Raw genomic sequence first — 17,836 nt, forward strand, 5'->3', positions numbered from 1 at the left:
GACCTTGTTGGTGGGGCTGGCGCTAGTGATGCGTGAACACCTTTCCCCTAGCCATTCGCACATGCGCAATAGGATGCCTGCAAGTGCATTTACCACGTGCGCCCGTGCAAGTGCAAAGGGCTCAGAGAAAGGAGCTGTGGCAAATAAAAGGTATTCCAGGCTTCCTTACCGCTTGGCGCTGAAATGCAGGGTGTGGCTATACAGATAGCCACACGCATCACTAGGTCTTATTATGGGGTAGGGCTTATATTTAACAAATGCATAGAAATCCTGCTAGGGCTTATTTTTTGGGTAGGTCTTATTTTGGGGGAAACACGGTAGCGTTCTCTAAACTGATTGCAGAGTGAGTTTGTTTTGTGAAACCTCCATTACTAAAATCTCATAGAATTATTGCTTTTTGAAACACTATTTGTGAAGTACCTTATACTAAAAACAGAAGCATAGCTGAATACAAAGGCAACTGGTAATGAGGAAAACTGAATGGTGGCCAGGGTGGCAGCTCACACCTGTAATCCTAGCACTCTGAGGGGCTGTGGCAGGTGGATTGCCTGAGCTCATGAGTTAGAGATAACAAGACCCCATCTCTACTAAAAATAGAAAAACTAGCCGTGTGTTGTGGTGGGAGCCTGTAGTCCCAGCTACTCTGGAACCTGAGACAAGAGGATTGCTCGGGCCCAAGGGTTTGAGGTTGCTGTGAGCTGTGATACCACAGCACTCTACCTGGGGTGGCAGAGTGAGACTCTTTCAAAAAAAAAAGGAAGCTGCTTCCAAAAATAAATAAACTGAATGGTGTTTAGCCACTTGCTGTTAAAAGTTCTTTCCTATCCTAGGATGAAAATTCAAGCTAACCGTTAACTAAAGCATTACAGACATCATTTCTTATATTATTCTTTCAGTATGAGTCATAAGTAGTTTTAGTAATAGACCAGCAAGAAAATTCAAATTGACATTAAATATTCCCATTTGGATATTAATATGATTTTAAAGATAATATGTTACCCTTTTTTCTTAGTTAGCAAGTTTTGCTAATTCTTTGATATGTGTAAAAAATTGTACTGGGTACTATACAGAATTAGAGAAGTTAAGGATGCCTGCTATCTTAAAGATTTGCTGGTAGATGGGAACAGGATCGGAGGTTAGGATGAATATATCTTTATACAGATAGAAATAATTAGTAAAATTGGCTTGTTTTTGCAAATAAAATCTGAATTATTTTGAAAATCCACTTTATATTCCTCACATTGCAAAGATTGGGTATTGAATGCTATTTAAATTGCATTAAAAACAATGGGATATATTTTCTTTTAATTCTTCATTTATTGTAAATGTTAAATGTATTTAATATCTGTATGTATTTCTCCAAAACTAAACCAGGGATATGCAAGCATGTATAACCATACACAGACACACACACACACACACACACACACACTATTTTGTAGTTTATCTGACACAAGGTTATATTTATTTTAAAATTTATTTTTGAGGATTTTTTTATAGATTTGATTTCAGTTCTTAGAGAACTAATAAATGTATGTTTACTTTTTATTTTCTCTGTATTTTGTGATGTATTTTTAACTGTGAAAGGATGTAATGTATAAAAAGAATATACATATGTACGTCCTTGACCTTACTATCATATATACCAAAGACACTATGCCAGTTTAATAACCACTTAGCCACCATTGCCCATATAATACCTCTATATTCCTTACAATTTGATGGCCTACAGAAAATTGTAACATTGTTCCAAATCTCCCAATATCAAGACTATTACTTTAAGCGTGGGAATTCCTAACCCAATTATAAGTAATCACAAAGCAACTGTAACAACTACTTCTTACTGGAAAACACTAACATGTGTGGTCCTTGAGTCAATGCAGGGCTGATTGTAAATCATGTTTTCAAGATCCATAATAGAAAGATCATAGGGGAAGTTCCTATAGCCTTTTCATGGAAGTACAGAATGTTTTGAGATGGAAAGATCTAACCATAGAATAATGTAGTAAAACTCGGGCTTGTGGTAGGGATTCCTGCAGTGAGTCAGAAGCCAGAACTTCTTTCAGAGCAGAAATTATACCCTGCTAGGCAAGTGGAACAATACTATAAGCTACTACATTTGTTAACTCAGAGATCATAGAGTGTGGGAAGAACATATGCTTAATACAGACTATTTTCTTTAACTAACTTTTCATTATTAAAGCTTTAAGGCTCAGGAAATTTTGATTTCAGAAGTTCCTGTAGAACTGCTTTCATAGGGGCCATTCTGTCTGGTGTGAAATTCTTGGCCCCAATCAAGTCTGTAAACCAAATTATTGTCTGTCACACACGTTCATTATATCATATAAGCATGTGACTTATAAAAGTGATAATATTCTCAGAAAATTTCTCTCTTCCATGATAAAAAAATAATCTTATAATATGAACATAATATGGCTATATAATATGTATAATAAAATATACATATAAGTGTATGTATCTTTTGGCTATGAACATAAATTAGTGAAAATTGGGTATTAAAATTTTGAAGCATGTTGCTTAAGAAAACTAATACTACAGTGTTTATCATTAGGTTCTGTTGTATTTTTTGGAATCACACTTCAAATTGATTATAATCGTTTATAGTCACCTTGCCCCACTGCCTTTAGTGGTTCCATAGCGCCTGCTTAGTTTAGAATTCAGGGACTTTTAGTACCCTGTCAAGGTTTGACTTCCTCTGTCACCGTTTTCCCACTTCCTTTTCAAATACACTGTGTTCTTTCATCACTAATGCATTTCACCACCTTAGCCCCACCTCCCCATCCCCAGATCTCCACATTTTAAAACACTGCTGTTCTTCAAGGATGGCTGGGATCAAATAGCATCTCCTCTTGGAAGTATTTCCAAGTGAAATTATTCTTTATTTTTTATGATTCCCTTACTCCTTCATGCCTCTGCTTCTATGATTCTACCTCGTATTGTAGTTACTCAGACACATGTTTTCTCTTAATCAGATCGTAAGCTCCTTCAGGAAGGGGTCCATGTAGTGTTCATTTTTGTTTTCACCTAGCACGCAGCACATTTTCTTGCACATAGCAGGTACTCAATAAACTGTTGAAACAAAATGAATTAAATGGAATTTTGTATTAGCCATTGCATGTAAGTTTTGTTTTAAATTCACATTTTCTCTGTCTTTGAACCATTTTAACATAAGTAGAATAATTTTATAACACTGAAATATCATTTTCACATCCATTTTAAAGTTCTTTTTTTCCCCGCCATATTCTGTCAGCATGGTCATATTTTGCATCACCATACTTTTCAAAAAAATCTCATTTTTGTCTCTGTTGTAAATGCCTAACCAATATTCAACATTCAAACTATGTTTACATTTAACTGAGACCACAGAATTGAATGTTCTCCTGTACATTAAAATAGTTGTCCTCCTATTAATCAGATATATGTACAAAATAGCTCTTAATCAAATGCCACCAAGATTCCATTTTGTATTTTGTGGAATAATGAAATATCATAGAATTGTTTATAATCTATTTCTCATTTATATTTTTGGTCTTTTAACTATGGGAATCCTGTGTAGCCCTTGTCCCCCAGAGATCCCTGTATGTAATGGTTAAAAATTATAGCTGTGTGCAAAACCTAGTTACAGGTGTAGATTGCTCTGCCTGGCTATATTAGTGACAGGTTTAAAATTAAGTTTTATTCTTTCCTCTTTTCTTTTGATGGTCAGATCTCTTTTTAAGCCTCAAAAATGTTCCTGTTTACATCTAAACAGACAAGTATAAGATGTTGCTAAAGCCCTCACTAATAAATTCTTACTAAATTGGTCATAAAGAAATATGCCTTGAACACATTTATTTGATATAATTCTCAGAATAGAGTTTTACTTTTTAAACTCAACCCAACTATATTGAAATACTAATCCATGTCTGCTTTTTAACACTGTAATAAATCATTTGACCAAAACTACAAATTGTACAGTGAGAAATGTAAGGCCTCATGCAAAATGTTCGGTCTCTGACAAATATTTTACTATATTTTAGCAAAAGAATGTTACGTTTCTGCATTTTCTACATTTAAGAGCAAAATTAACATCACTTTAATATGTATAATTTTCTTGACCTAAGGAACAATGAAATTATTAAATATTACTTTGTAATCTGAGTTAACAGTTATCTAAATTGGGGGGATAATAGGAAAAAATGCAGTATTTTTACCATAAAATAATTTTGACTCTTTTATCTAAATACTTATTTCAGATTGTATCTGCTGTACAGTATTGTCATCAAAAGTGCATTGTTCACCGTGATCTTAAGGTAAGCTGCTGATTTTATAACAAAAAATTTATCATTAAAAGATTTTTGAATAATTTTAGAGCTGTCTTTTTGATTGCCTAGTAACTGTGTCAAGCACTATACAAAATAGGTAGTTTTTATTTAATTCCAATAGCAGTTTTAAGAAAGGTAATATTTTCACTGAGCAAATGAAGAAAATATTAGCAAGAAGTTATCTGGTGTTAGAGATAACTCACCATTAATTAGCTTGTCTTAAATAGATAAATGTGAAATTTTGTCCCACAGTGCTGATGTCCCATTCAGACAGAAGCAGGGTCAGGGAACAGATAGACCTATGTTTGGCCAACTTAAGAACCAGTGTTCTCTCTTGGCCTTAAAGCTCAAGGGAATAAGGAAAGTTTTAAAATTTTTTTTATGAACACTAAGTGCATGTGATTAGCATAAACTAGCATATTTTGGAGTAAGAAATTTTTAGTCAAAAAATTGTTGTGGCCAGATAGATTTTGTTTTAAAAAACAAAGGTGAGGGCAGTGCCTGTGGCTCAAACGGTAGGGTGCTGGCCCCATATGCCGGAGGTGGCAGGTTCAAACCCAGCCCCAGCCAAAAAAAAAAAAAGAACCCTTTAAAAAAAAAAAATGAAGGTGAAACTCCCTGGGCTAAAATGATTAAAGTATTTTTCCTTTTTTCCTCCCTTCTTCTAAATTTAACTTAAATTGTCCCTTACCCAGGACTCTCTATTTTTCACCTCTTTCCTCATAGCCTTTATCAATTACTACCTCTAGTGCTGTCCACACCACAAGGGGATTTTGGTCTAGGCCTTCCTGCTCCTCCTCTTTGGATCACAAAGATCCAATTATTGAGACAATAGGATTGCCCAGGAAGAAAGGAATTTTTTAATAGAATAGACAGACAAATGTCCTGTTGTCTTGTCAGGAGAAGATGCTTCTAAGAGTCTCTCAGTTAAGAGAGATCATAGGCTTTTAAAGGAGAGGCCACTTGCCTCGAGTGAGGCCGGCAAGTCCTGGTGTAATTAATAAGGAGCTAATTCACTCCTGTAATCCAGTACTTGGGAGGCTGAGGCGGGTGGATTGCCTGAGCTGCAGGTTCGAGACCAGCCTGAGCCAGAGTGAGACCCCCCCCCATTTCTAAAACAATAGTTGGGCGTTGTGGCGGGCACCTGTAGTCCCACCTACTTGGGAAGCTGAGGCAAGAGAATCACTTATGCCCAAGAGTTTGAGGTTGCTGTGAGCTGTGACATCATAGCACTCTACCAGGGGAGACAAAGTAAGACTGTATCTCAAAAAATAGAATTGAATAAAATAATAAAATTAAAGCCTCGGTGGCAGGTTGTAGGGGATGGTGAGTCTTGACTTCAGAAGTCTGCCCAGGGGCCTTCAGAACCTTATCCCTTTTGTCTTTAAGAAAATCTGCCAGTTCTGGGAAACAACTCAAAAGGTCAAAGATTTAGTTAAGGGAGAGGATTTGTTCTTAGAGCCAGTTACACTAGTTTGTGTTACATTTGAATATATTGTCCCAAACAGTTGTCAAAAGTCTAATTCCGTATTTTGGCTCCACTTTTCTGAGCTTATGGATTTTCTATGCTCCAAATCGTTCTATTTCCCAGTTTCCTCCCTTAGCTATTTTAGGAGGAAATCATTTCCACAAAGAAAAAGAAGAGGATGTTCACCTGCCTCTGTGCCCGACTCCTCACTTCTCATCTCAGTTTTTATCTGGAAACATTTTTCAAGGGAAAATTATGCTAAATACCTTGGATTTTCCCTCTAGTCAAATGAAGAGAGTTTTTCCCCAGCATTCCCAGAAGGGAACCTCAGAGCCCCTACAGCTCCCCTCCTTCTGAGGCAGCACGCACACTTTTATATCTATCTAGACATTTTTAGACAGCTTACTAACAGTTTAAGACATTTGCAATGACCAAATTTCTGGACTTTACATCCCAGGTTAGCCACACAGCTCAAAATGTTATAATCTAATATAAATCTCCCAAATTTAGGTGATTTACAATATTTATGTCATAAATGATGCTCCATTTTTATTGCATATTTTTGGGTGCTAGGTGTATCTGCACTTTCAAAACAAAATGAAAAAAGATTTTCCAAGCTAGCATATCATTAAAAAAAAAAAAAAAGAAAGAAAGAAAGAAGGAGGAAGAGCTGTACATGATGGGTGGAGTGCCTGGCTCTGTTGGGCCCTTTGGTGATACAAAAGGACTCTGATTATCATTTTAGTCAAATTTTATTCCTTTTGGAACTTGATAAAACACATCTACAAAGTAATCTATAACTTTGTTAGTGTATCCATCAGTTGTGACATAGAATTTCAAACAAAACATATACAGATAAGCAAGTCCATTATTGAGTTGGTTGCATTTATAAAAGGCACATTTGAAATGTTGTTTCTGAGTGATACTGCTTTAGAATTTTGGAAAACTGGCATCTCAAAACATAGAGGAAATCCACTGCTTTTTATGTAATATACTTCAAGAAGAGAATCTAGTTTTAGAACATCAAAAGGAAGCTTACAACAGACAATATCTAATGGAAGCTGTGTCATTTTGTTGTTGTTGTTGTTTTATTTACTTAAATGGTACTTTGTTAAGGAAGCATTCTGCAAGAGAGGACAAAGGAAAGAATTCAGTAGCGCAGAAACCACAGAAAAGAACCGACTGGCAGTTATTCTAGATATACCACTGAGCCTTGTATTAACTAACAGTACCCTATTAAAATAGAGCTCCTTTTTGTAAACTTGGTTTAAGTCCAAGATAGATTAGTGTTAAATCTTCTTTAGAACAGGTGTTAAAGTGCAGTTCCAGTATGTCTCTTACTTTGAGTTCAGAAATGGGTTTTAAATATCCTTTCTTAAATAGTTGCACATGTGCATATGAATGAGAGCTTTCCTTTTATAGCATTAAAATTCAGTCTTATATAGAAGTAATTCCAAAAAGTTAGGTGCTGGGACTCTAAATTTAATACTGTATTTAAAGAAAGAGAGAAGAAATATATTAGTTTGGGATCTGAAACAATTTTTAACAAATATTTTACATAGACTTTTTACAGTGTCCTTTTTATTTTCCTCTTAGGCTGAAAACCTTCTCCTTGATGCAGATATGAATATTAAAATTGCTGACTTTGGTTTTAGTAATGAATTTACAGTTGGGAACAAATTGGACACATTTTGTGGAAGCCCACCCTATGCTGCTCCCGAGCTGTTCCAAGGAAAGAAGTACGATGGGCCTGAAGTGGATGTGTGGAGTCTGGGCGTCATTCTCTACACACTAGTCAGTGGCTCCTTGCCCTTCGATGGCCAGAATTTAAAGGTATCAGTTTCATTGGATATTACCATTATTATCCTCAAATATTCAAATATGATAATTGCAAAAGCCAGTGGTGAGGACTTTCTTTTGTTTTTTTGAAGGAATTGCGGGAACGGGTCTTACGAGGGAAGTACCGTATTCCCTTCTATATGTCCACAGACTGTGAAAATCTTCTGAAGAAATTATTAGTTCTGAATCCAATAAAGAGAGGCAGCTTGGAAGTAAGTAATATTTTGTACTCCAGATTTAAAGTTTAACAATTAAAATATTTTGGGAATTGAAAACCATTTCTCCCCCTGGGAGTTTTTTTAAGGAAAAATTGCCAAATCATCTAATTTGCTTTTTGTTTAGAGGCAGGGAAAATGACATCATTCTTTTGCTATTCCAAAGTTGTCATGGTCAGTTTCTTTAAAAACTGTTATGTATTCTTTGTCCTACAATGATGTATTAAATTAAAACAACACAAAAATAAGGATAAAGTTCACTTGTAGTTAGAGAAGGAGGAAAACATAGCCTCTGTCAAAAATCTCTTGGTCCAAAATAGAAACTTTGCATTTAGTAATACTCAATAAATATTTCAAGGATAAAGAAGATAGTGAAAATTCTAGTCCAGTGAATACTTTATAGCTAGCAATATCTGAAATTAATATGTGATATTAAAAAACTTAATAGAAACTTCTCAACTTTAGTACAGAAAATTCACAAGTATTTAAGTAGAACATCCTAGAAACAGATGTTTCATTCCTTAACACTGTTATTATTACTGAAAGATTAGTGCTTGTCTCTGCGGGAACGAAGAACAAGGACAGTGGTTTGAGGAGAAAATAAGTTTATTAATTTGCCAGCAAATGAAGAGAATTTCAGACTTTCATCTTAAAGCATCATTGTCCTAACTACAGGCAGAAATACAGAGCTTTTAAAGAGGTGGGGTCTTCAGCTTCAAGCTATTGCTGTTCAAATGTAGTTGGTAGCCTTAATCAATCCCCACCCCCATTTCCAGTGGAAACAATCTCATGAAAGCTGCCTGGACAATTCTGTTGAGCCATCTCCTGTGGTAGAAAGAAACAACACTCTCCTGCCCCTCTGGTTATTGGCTTCTGGTAGGGATGTAGGTTTTAGTTCCCAAAAAGGGAGAGGGTGTTTTAAAGAGACAGTACTTAAAACATTTTTGCTCTTTTTCAGGTATTTGCCTCTGTTACTTATTTCCTACCATCAATTTTACCTTTCCATATCAATGGAAGGATGGGTGACATAGTCATCTAGCTACTTCCTTCTGAATTGGGGCAGTGTTTTAGATGCCAGGTTTATACTAATTTATGTCATTGTAAAGTTTTGGCAGTAGGTTTACAAAAATAAAGAATGCAATAGATAACCGGGTAAAAAAGTCATAAGCAACAACTACAACCATGAGGACTGACAAGGTGAAATGGAGAAGAATACCTGATAAGAGGGATTTTACCCCCCTGGTATCTAAAACACCAGTTGGACTATTAACTTGCACACAATGCCCAGTACAGGGCTGGGTTAGAGGCAAACATGGAGCATGGAGCTATCAGTCGTGCCCTCTAGGTGATTCAAGAGACCATCTTTTGTAAATTCAGAAATCATATACAGGAATGCTTGTAGTGAACAAGGTTTAGAATTAGGAACTCAGCAACAAGCCAGGTGAGCAGAAGAGGCAATAACCTGGGAAATGGTTAGTAAGGAGTCATCTCTCCATCCTGCAGCCAGAACAAGTAACCAAAGAGAAGCTAGCAAACATATCAACATTTTCATTTTTCTTTCTTAAACAGGTACTTTAGGTCACTAAAGGCTGGCCCATTCACTGGGGCTTGGGTCCTCTTCTTCCATGACACACCTCTTTACTCTGGTATGATGGACCCAAGAGTTTTACTTCCGACAGTTTAGATGAGATATGTGTTATTAGAGGCACTTCATAGGGTCCCTTCTATGTCTCTGCTCCCAATTGGAGCAAGACCTGAAAGCAGCAAACTCGTGCCTAGTGGTTAGCATCTGACTCGCTCGTTTGGCTTATTGCTTTGGTCTACTTTATTTGCTCATGTTTATATTATACTTAACTCGGAATGTTAGGAAGGGTCTTTCATAAATGATTTCTTAGGGCCTTGCCTTAAGCCTTCTTCTAGGGCAGTGGTTCTCAACCTTCCTAATGCTGTGGCCCTTGAATACAGTTCCTGTGGGTTGCGACCCACAGGTTGAGAACCTATGTTCTAGGGGCTACCCTTATCTGGAGGAGGACAAGCAGCGATACCTTATTCCCACTTTAGGTGGGTTTCCTATGTTAATTCCAGGATACATGCAATTCCCAGTCTAGATTTAGGGCTTGCTTACTTATTGGGTGGCCTCCAGTATGAAGAAGAGTCCGTTATCGCTGTGTATGGAGGAAAGGAGCCTAGGAACATCTTGATGACCTGTGGGATCATTGAGTTCTATGTGTCCAGCTCCCTGGGGAAATGGTTCACCAAGTTCTCACTGGGGAGCCACTCAAATAAGCTTATGGGCAACCACAGGACATCGTACAGATGGTGGGAAGCAGAGATCTCCCAATGGACGCCACCATGGAAGAGCCAAATACGGTGATACCTTGTGCGGTGCCCAGGGCTCCGTAGGTACTCAGACAAACTTCAGTGTTCTGAGTTCCAGTGAAAATGGAGTCTAGCAGATAGGATCTCTCCCAGCATCTGCATTGAGATGCCAAGCCTCATTCTTTGTTTCATGAATATATAATTTAAGTTCTTTCTACAGGTCAGGCAACACCAAAATCTTAAGAATTTAAGAGCTGGCTTTAGTTTTTCAAAGCCATTTTGACAGTCTGTGGTCCAGATCTGTTCCCCACATACAAGGGCTTTGCTGTTAGTCCAAAGTTTGGGATCCAAATGTGACAGAACCCTGCCATTCCTAAGAACCTGTACTGTTGCTGCACAGCTTCCCTTGCTAATTTGAAATTCCAGATAAGTAACCTGCTATTTGCAAATCTGTCCAATTGCAGGTTCTGCATATCACCTGCTAAAGTTCTTACCAAACAGAGTAGGAGAGCCTTTTAAATCTCTGAGCAGTCTAGTAGTGCCACAAGGCCACTCTAGTCCCTGGATCCTGCCATTCAACTGCAGCTAAATACCATTCATAGTTACTTATACAATATTATTAATCACTTGTGGATCTTGCACAAATCTATATGTACTGGTATGGGGACTTTAAATGCTTTCTGGGCATTCCAGGGTCCCATCAGCCTAGGTAGCTTTACTTACTTTTATGTAGCTTTTTACTTGGAAATGCTGCAACAATATTCAGGTCTGCTGGGGCCCAAACTTCATAGCAAACTGCTCCACAGTGGAAGTGTCCTGCATGCTTCCCCAGGCCCTGCTGTTTATCCAGGAGGAGCTTAGCAACACCCAAGAGGTGAGCCTTGGCTGCTTCTGCAATAGTATCTGGTGCTCCTGCTACCCGCCTGAGTCTGCCTCCTGGGCCTACAGTGCCAAGTTCTTAACTGCCACTTGCTTACACCTGCCTCACTGCTGCTCCCCCCACTGGGCTCTCAGAGCACCTTGCTTGACATCAGTCAAATCTCCACTGTCATTTGCACCTAGAGCTCCTATGGGGAAATTTGGATTGGAGCCACTAGTGAGGCAGGGAACCTTAGACTCCCCTCCTTTCTCCTCCAAATCCTGGCCTTGAAGAAAAATCATTTGCTTTCAAGGGAGATTCTTGTTAACTGGAGCCCTTTGCAATTTTGAGCAGTGCTCTTCCCAGTGTCCTTCTTTTTTACAAAAACATACTGATTCTATGATAACCAAGGGTGACTTTTTCTTCTCCTCTTTGCTTTGGACTATCTCAAAGGACCTTGCTGGCTGCCCAGTGAATTCAAGCCCCCTGTCTGATAACAGCTGTAATGGAAATTGCCCTGTCTTGGCTATGGGTACCCTCTGGCCAAATAGAGTGCCTGCCAGGTCGTAGAAGCAAAGACATTCCCACTCCTGAGTTTTAACCCAGTGTGTGGGACTGAAGAATTAGTTCTAGTCACATCTTCCTTCATCCCTCTTATGGTGCCAAGATGGTGGCAGCCCTGTAGCAGGTGGCAGTTACCCTGGGCTGGGGACCACTTGGGGCTGCTTCCCAGACCTGCAAAGCTCCAGTGGGGACAAAAGCCACTCTTGTTATATGCTTTGTGACACTGTGGGGAGAGGGGCAGCAGCATGAGCTCAAGTGTGGCCAAGTCCGTAGTGCTTTCCCTGGCAGGTGCAGAGCTGGTGGTAGGAGAGCTGGTTCATGAGATGCAACCCAGTTAATCCCTCCCCAGTTTTATCACACGGCTATTCAGCTACTTTATTATGCAATTGCATGAAAGGTTGTACATACAGGATCTTGTCCCATTTACCTGACATCTGACAAAGTAATTCCAGTTGTAAGAGAGTATAATTTAAGGTTCCATTCAATAGCAACTTCTCCTCACATTCCAGCACAAACATTGGGTTACAATAACACCATTCTCTTTTAATGTTTAATTTTTTTTTGAGACAGTCTCACTTCGTTGCCTTGAATAGAACACCATTCTCTTTTAGACCTAGGCTTTTAACTGTAAGTTGGTCATTCAGCCAAAATTATCCCCAAGGGGGCTTTCAGGTAGAATAGAAACAGAGCCTCCCATCTTTCTTTTTATTATTAAATTATAGCTGTGTACATTAATGTAATCATGGGGTACAATGTGCTGGTTTTACATACAATTTGAAATGCTTTCATCAAACTGGTCAACATAGCCTTCATGGCATTTTCTAAGTTATTGTGTTAAGACATTTATATTCTACACCTAGTAAATTTCACATGTACCCTTGTAAGATGCACCATAGGTATGGTCCCACCAATTACTCTCCCTCCACCCATCCTCCCAGAGCCTCCCGACTTGATAAATAACAACAGACAAAACATGACAAGTAACAGTATAGGGAATTCCCAACACAAATCATCTTAATGCCAAGGCTCTACCAAATGAATGGGAACTGGATGAACAAGAACCAAATTCTCAAACAGGAACCATCATCTCCCAATTCAAGAAGGAATGAATTCCCTAAGTCCCTATGTTACAACAAAACTCACAAATAAATACAGGGAATTTCCAGCACAAACACTCTCAAATACCCAGGCCTTCCAATCAAGTGGGAATTGTGTAAATGAAAACCAAATTCTCAAACATCTAATCCAAAAAGGAATGAGTTCCCCAGTTCCCTCGTTCTGCTCAACTGTGACTTCCAACACCAAATGGTGCAAATGAAAACCAAATTCTCAAACATCTAATCCAAAAAGGAATGAGTTCCCCAGTTCCCTCGTTCTGCTCAACTGTGACTTCCAACCCCAAATGGTGTCTTCAAACAAATCCAAACAATATGCCTTGTCACAGAGCTGGAAGGTCTGAAAACCTCCAAATGAGTGAAATCAAGTATCTCAGCAAACACACTGGGGAAGTTACTCAAATGTATGGCCAAAAAGCATTATGACACTTCCCAGATCTATTTCCTTTTCTTCAGCAAGATTCAGGTTGCGCGGAGCTACATCTAATTCAAGGAGGGAGTCAGGAGCTCCCTGGAGCTAAACAGCCAGCTGCTCCCTCACTTACTCCCAATAGACATCACTGCTACTGGTTAAGACCATGATCTGACATAGGCTGCTCCCTGCTTCTTCCAGCCATGGCAGCAGTCATGGGGTGCCAGGTACTGATGGACCCACTCAGGGATGCCAAATTGTGTTTCCAAAGTCCGGCTCTTGTCCTCACAGCCCAAAGAAGAATATCACAAGTGGTTTGAGGAGAAGTACATGAATTTGCCATCAAAGTAAGAGAATAGCAGACTTTAGTCTTCAAGTACTATCATCTTAACTATAAACAGAAATGTAGAGCTTGGGGGCGGGGGAGAGTTCAGCTTTAGATTATTGCTGTTCAACTATAGTTGATGGTCCTGATCAACTTGACCTCTGCCTAGACAATTCTGTTGAGCCGTCTTCTGGATACTCTCCTTCCCCTCTGATTACTGGCCTTAGGCATGGGTGTACAAAAAGGTTGAGGGAGTTTTAAAGAGCTCATAAAATATTTTTGCTCTTTTTACAGCCTTTGCCTGTGTTATGTTGCCTATGTATATTCCATATGTGAGGTCATTTATAATAATAGACACTATTATAAATGTTCTAAGTACATTACAGCCAAGTACTATCAGAGGTTCAGATACCAACTGTCTAACTTTTTATTCTGCTGACACTACAGAGTCATTTATTTCACAAGTATTTTATCCACCCATTTTTAAGAATGGTATTTTGGCTTATATTATGATTTGGGACATAATTCCATAGTGATTTTTGTCTTCTTTTATTGTTCTTCATAGAAAGGATAGAAATTTCAGAGAATTAACCTCATTTAAACTGTACTTTTTATAAAGTCATATACACATAGATCATGAATACATTTATGCCTGTGTGGGGTACAGTGTATTGATTTTTTAATACAATTTGACATGCTTAGATGAAACTAATTAATACAGCTTTCACCTCATTTACTTGATTATTGTGTTAAGACATTTATGTTCTACACTTGACTTCATCCTGGGCTATACTTGTGTTCTATCTTTCATAAGAAAGTGTGAGTAAATCTAAGTTGGTCTCATGGAAGTATGGAGTACGTTGGATACTTTTCCCTCCATTCTTGAGATGCTTCACTAAGGAGAATATGTTCCAGGTCCCTCCATGTAAAAATGAAAGAGGTAAAGTCTCCATCTTTTTAAGGCTGCATAGTATTCCATGGTATACATATACCACAATTTATTAATCCATTCATGGGTTAATGGGCACTTGGGCTTCTTCCATGACTTGGCTATTGTGAATTGAGCTGCAGTGAATAATCTGGTACAGATGTCTTTTTGGCAAAGAGATTTTTGGTCTTTTGGACGTACACCTAGTAGAGGAATTGCAGGATCCAATGGCAGGTCAATTTTTAGATCCCTGAGTGTTCTCCAAACTTATTTCCAAAAGGAATGTATTAGCTTGCATTCCCACCAGAAATGGCACTTTTTTAGTGTAGTAATGGCACTTCCTGGCAGGGTCTCCATGCTCATTAGGAGGCAGCCTTATAGGGAGCCATCACTGTATAGAGAGCTCTAGGATTAGTTTGTAATTTTGTTTCCACAGGTATTTTTTATTGAAAGATACTGTACATTATGCTTTAATGGATGGTGATTTCCATTGAGAAATGATTTTTTATTTTAAATGCTTTGTAGCAGTGGATCAATTATCAGATTTTTCAACTGAATTATTTATAGTTTCTTATGATTTTTGTGGTTTATTTCCAATGTTTTAATAGAGAATATGTGCAATTTAAAGCCAACTTCTATAGTCCTTTCAATAGAAAAGCATGTGAAATTGTTAAAGTTAGAATTGTTGATCTCTCACTCCTGCTTTATGACCCACTTTTATCATGGGAACCCACTCTACCTGGGTGTCACTTAATAAAATGCCCAGAGTTGAAGCAGCAGCTCAGCTAATGAGCAGAATAGGAAGAACATACAGAAGTTATTAGGGGAAATAGATCTTACAAATCTTTGTGGACAGTTGATAAGATATGCTAATGCCTTAAAGATGATTACTTTGAAGTAGTCAAATGTTTTAGTCTTCTATCGTTAGCATAAAAATACGACTAATATTAGAGAGTTGTTTGCATTAAATTTAGAGGCCAAATTATTATTTTTGAAATACTTGGTCATCAGGAACTCAATTTAATGTATTTGAATTTAGTCTGGAACCTCCTATTCCAGCTTATTAAAACTAAGTTTTTCAGCTATGAAACCATGGGTCCACGTTGGAAATATTGTCATAATAATTGCAGATATCACTGTACGGGCTGGTCTGCATCAGAATTCCCAGAAATGACTTTCCAGAGTAACCTAACACCATTTTAAAAATTATATACGTACTTCTTACACCAAACTTTAAGAAACTTATAGAAATTATCAGTGACTTCAAAAATTGCATTTGTCTTCATTCTTATTTTTCATACCAGCTTTGTTATCAGCTTTACAGTGAAAAATCTGTAAACTTAAAAAACAGCTGTTTTTAAAACACTCATCTTCAGTGTGTAAACGTAACTTTTTATACAGTAATTTTTTTAACTTAAAAGCTTTTGATGTATACTTTTTGCTTCATCATAAGAGTGAGTGTCATCTTTTTTAATAGCTTTCTCCTTGGGTTATAAATCATAATTTATTTAACTATTTCTTGCTTATTGTATGTTTTGAGTTGTTCTCAAATTCTCCACAGTGACATTACCAGGTCAAACAGTATAAGTAATCTAATAATTATTATATATTGTTCCCAAAAGATACGTTTGACTCAAAGTTTTTAAATGTACCTAATCTCCATAGCTTGATTCAGTATTGGATATGATAAGTTTTAGCATTTATGCCATCATGGTAGTAATATGGTTTATTATGATTTCTTTATATTTCTTTTATTAGTGTTAAATCTAAATATTTTTTGTTCACTAGTTTGTGCTTCTTCATATAGAAATTCTCAGTGTCTCTTAATTACTTATCTGAAACTGTCTGGTTAATAAGTCTTACAGATATGTATGAGCTTTGTATATTTAATATAAAATATTTTCCCTGTTGATTTCCATGTTTTACAAAAATAGAGCTTTATGTATTTTTTCAGTGTTACTTGAGTATCAAATTATTGATTAGGGTAACCTCCAGTCAACCTCTTTGTGCTTTGCTAATATTGAAATTTGATTTAGAGCAGTGTTTCAACCTTCCTAATGCCACAACCCTTTAATACAGTTCCTCATGTTGTGAGGACCCCGACCATAAAATTAGTTTCGTTGCTACGTCATAACTCTAATGTTGCTACTGTTATGAATCATAATGTAAATATCTGATGTGCAGGATGTATTTAGGCGACCCCTGTGAAAGGGGTCGCAACCCACAGGTTGAGCACTGCTGCTCTAGAGAACCTTGCTTGGCTACTTAACTGTCTTACTAACTTACTTGACTTGCACTTCTTCCTCTTGCTTACCAGACATGACTTTTTCAATTAAATTATGTCTTAAAGACTTAAACATCTTATTTATCCTCCGTGAAAATAAAACTCATGAAATTAGTTTCACATTCTACTTGGCTGGCCTATAATTGTTTCTAGATCTAAACCATCAGTTATAACATTTTTTCAGGTTGTGTATATTCAGTGCTCTTTGTTCTTCCTGATTACACTAATGAGCAGAGAAGCAGTATCTCACATGATTTTCATAATATCTGTGTTTTGGGGTTTTTTTTTTCCCAGTTTTTGGCAGGGGCCAGGTTTGAACCCATCACCTCTGGTATATGGGGCCGGTGCCCTACTCTTTGAGCAACACCCAGAAGATCTGTGTTTTTATGTTGTACGTCAGGGTTTTCTCCCCCTGTTTATCAGAATATTGGTATATATAGATTTAGGAAAGAACCTGGAAAACTTACCTGCTTTCCCCACCATATACCTGTTCTTTCCTTTTCGAGTCCTTTAGCAGTGTGGACTGTATTGACTTATGCAAAATTGGAACCTGAAGCAAAGCTCTTCCTATTGCCTCTTTCTGTCATCTTTCCTCCTCAAAAATAAAAAACAGTTTGACATTTAATACTTTGTGTTTCAGCTATTACTAAGATAATCTTTAAAATCTTATTTATGTGTACCTAGTACAAGTGACAGTAAAGCAGACAAAAATTCTGAATTTTTTTTTAATGAAAGCATAATGGTATATTTTACAATGGTTGAAACCACTTAAGTAAAATTATTCTCATCTGGCCATCCTAAACGCCTTAATTTTTTTAATGTGCCCCTAAATATAGAGTGTATATTTCCCATACTTAATAAAGTACTTCATAATTCATCTGAATTGATTATTTTGCCAGTATTATTCTTTTACAGTCAGTAAGTAGTCATTCATGTTCATTGGCACTGATGGCTAGAGTAAACTTTCTTTTATTAAGTTTGGAATTTGATTTGGCCTCTAGTTTTTCATAAGAGATTTGGAATAAAATCTGAAGTGGATTAGTTTATTCAACTAGTTCCTATGTCTAGTGCAGTCTGTTGGTCTAGTGCTTTATACCCTGCCTGAAACCACCCAGACTGAGGTTTCTGGGTTCTCTCCTGTCACATCTATCCCCTAGCTTTTAATAATGTTCACTCTTTTGTA

The 17,836-nt window shown here is 37.3% G+C and overlaps 1 protein-coding gene across 3 annotated transcripts in view; it reads left to right on the plus strand.

Moving 5' to 3' along the window:
* Positions 1-17,836, plus strand: part of MARK1 (microtubule affinity regulating kinase 1) — an 81,396-nt gene that overhangs the window by 25,470 nt on the left and 38,090 nt on the right. For all 3 annotated transcript variants that reach the window (XM_012805883.2, XM_012805884.2, XM_012805885.2), the window contains exons 6-8: positions 4,257-4,313; positions 7,390-7,626; positions 7,725-7,844. In XM_012805883.2, coding sequence (XP_012661337.1) covers positions 4,257-4,313; positions 7,390-7,626; positions 7,725-7,844 — 414 coding nt within the window. The remainder of the gene's footprint in view (positions 1-4,256; positions 4,314-7,389; positions 7,627-7,724; positions 7,845-17,836) is intronic.

The sequence above is a fragment of the Otolemur garnettii genome, unplaced genomic scaffold (genome assembly GCF_000181295.1).
Source record: "Otolemur garnettii isolate 467f Iridium unplaced genomic scaffold, OtoGar3 scaffold00045, whole genome shotgun sequence".
Taxonomy (NCBI): domain Eukaryota; kingdom Metazoa; phylum Chordata; class Mammalia; order Primates; family Galagidae; genus Otolemur; species Otolemur garnettii.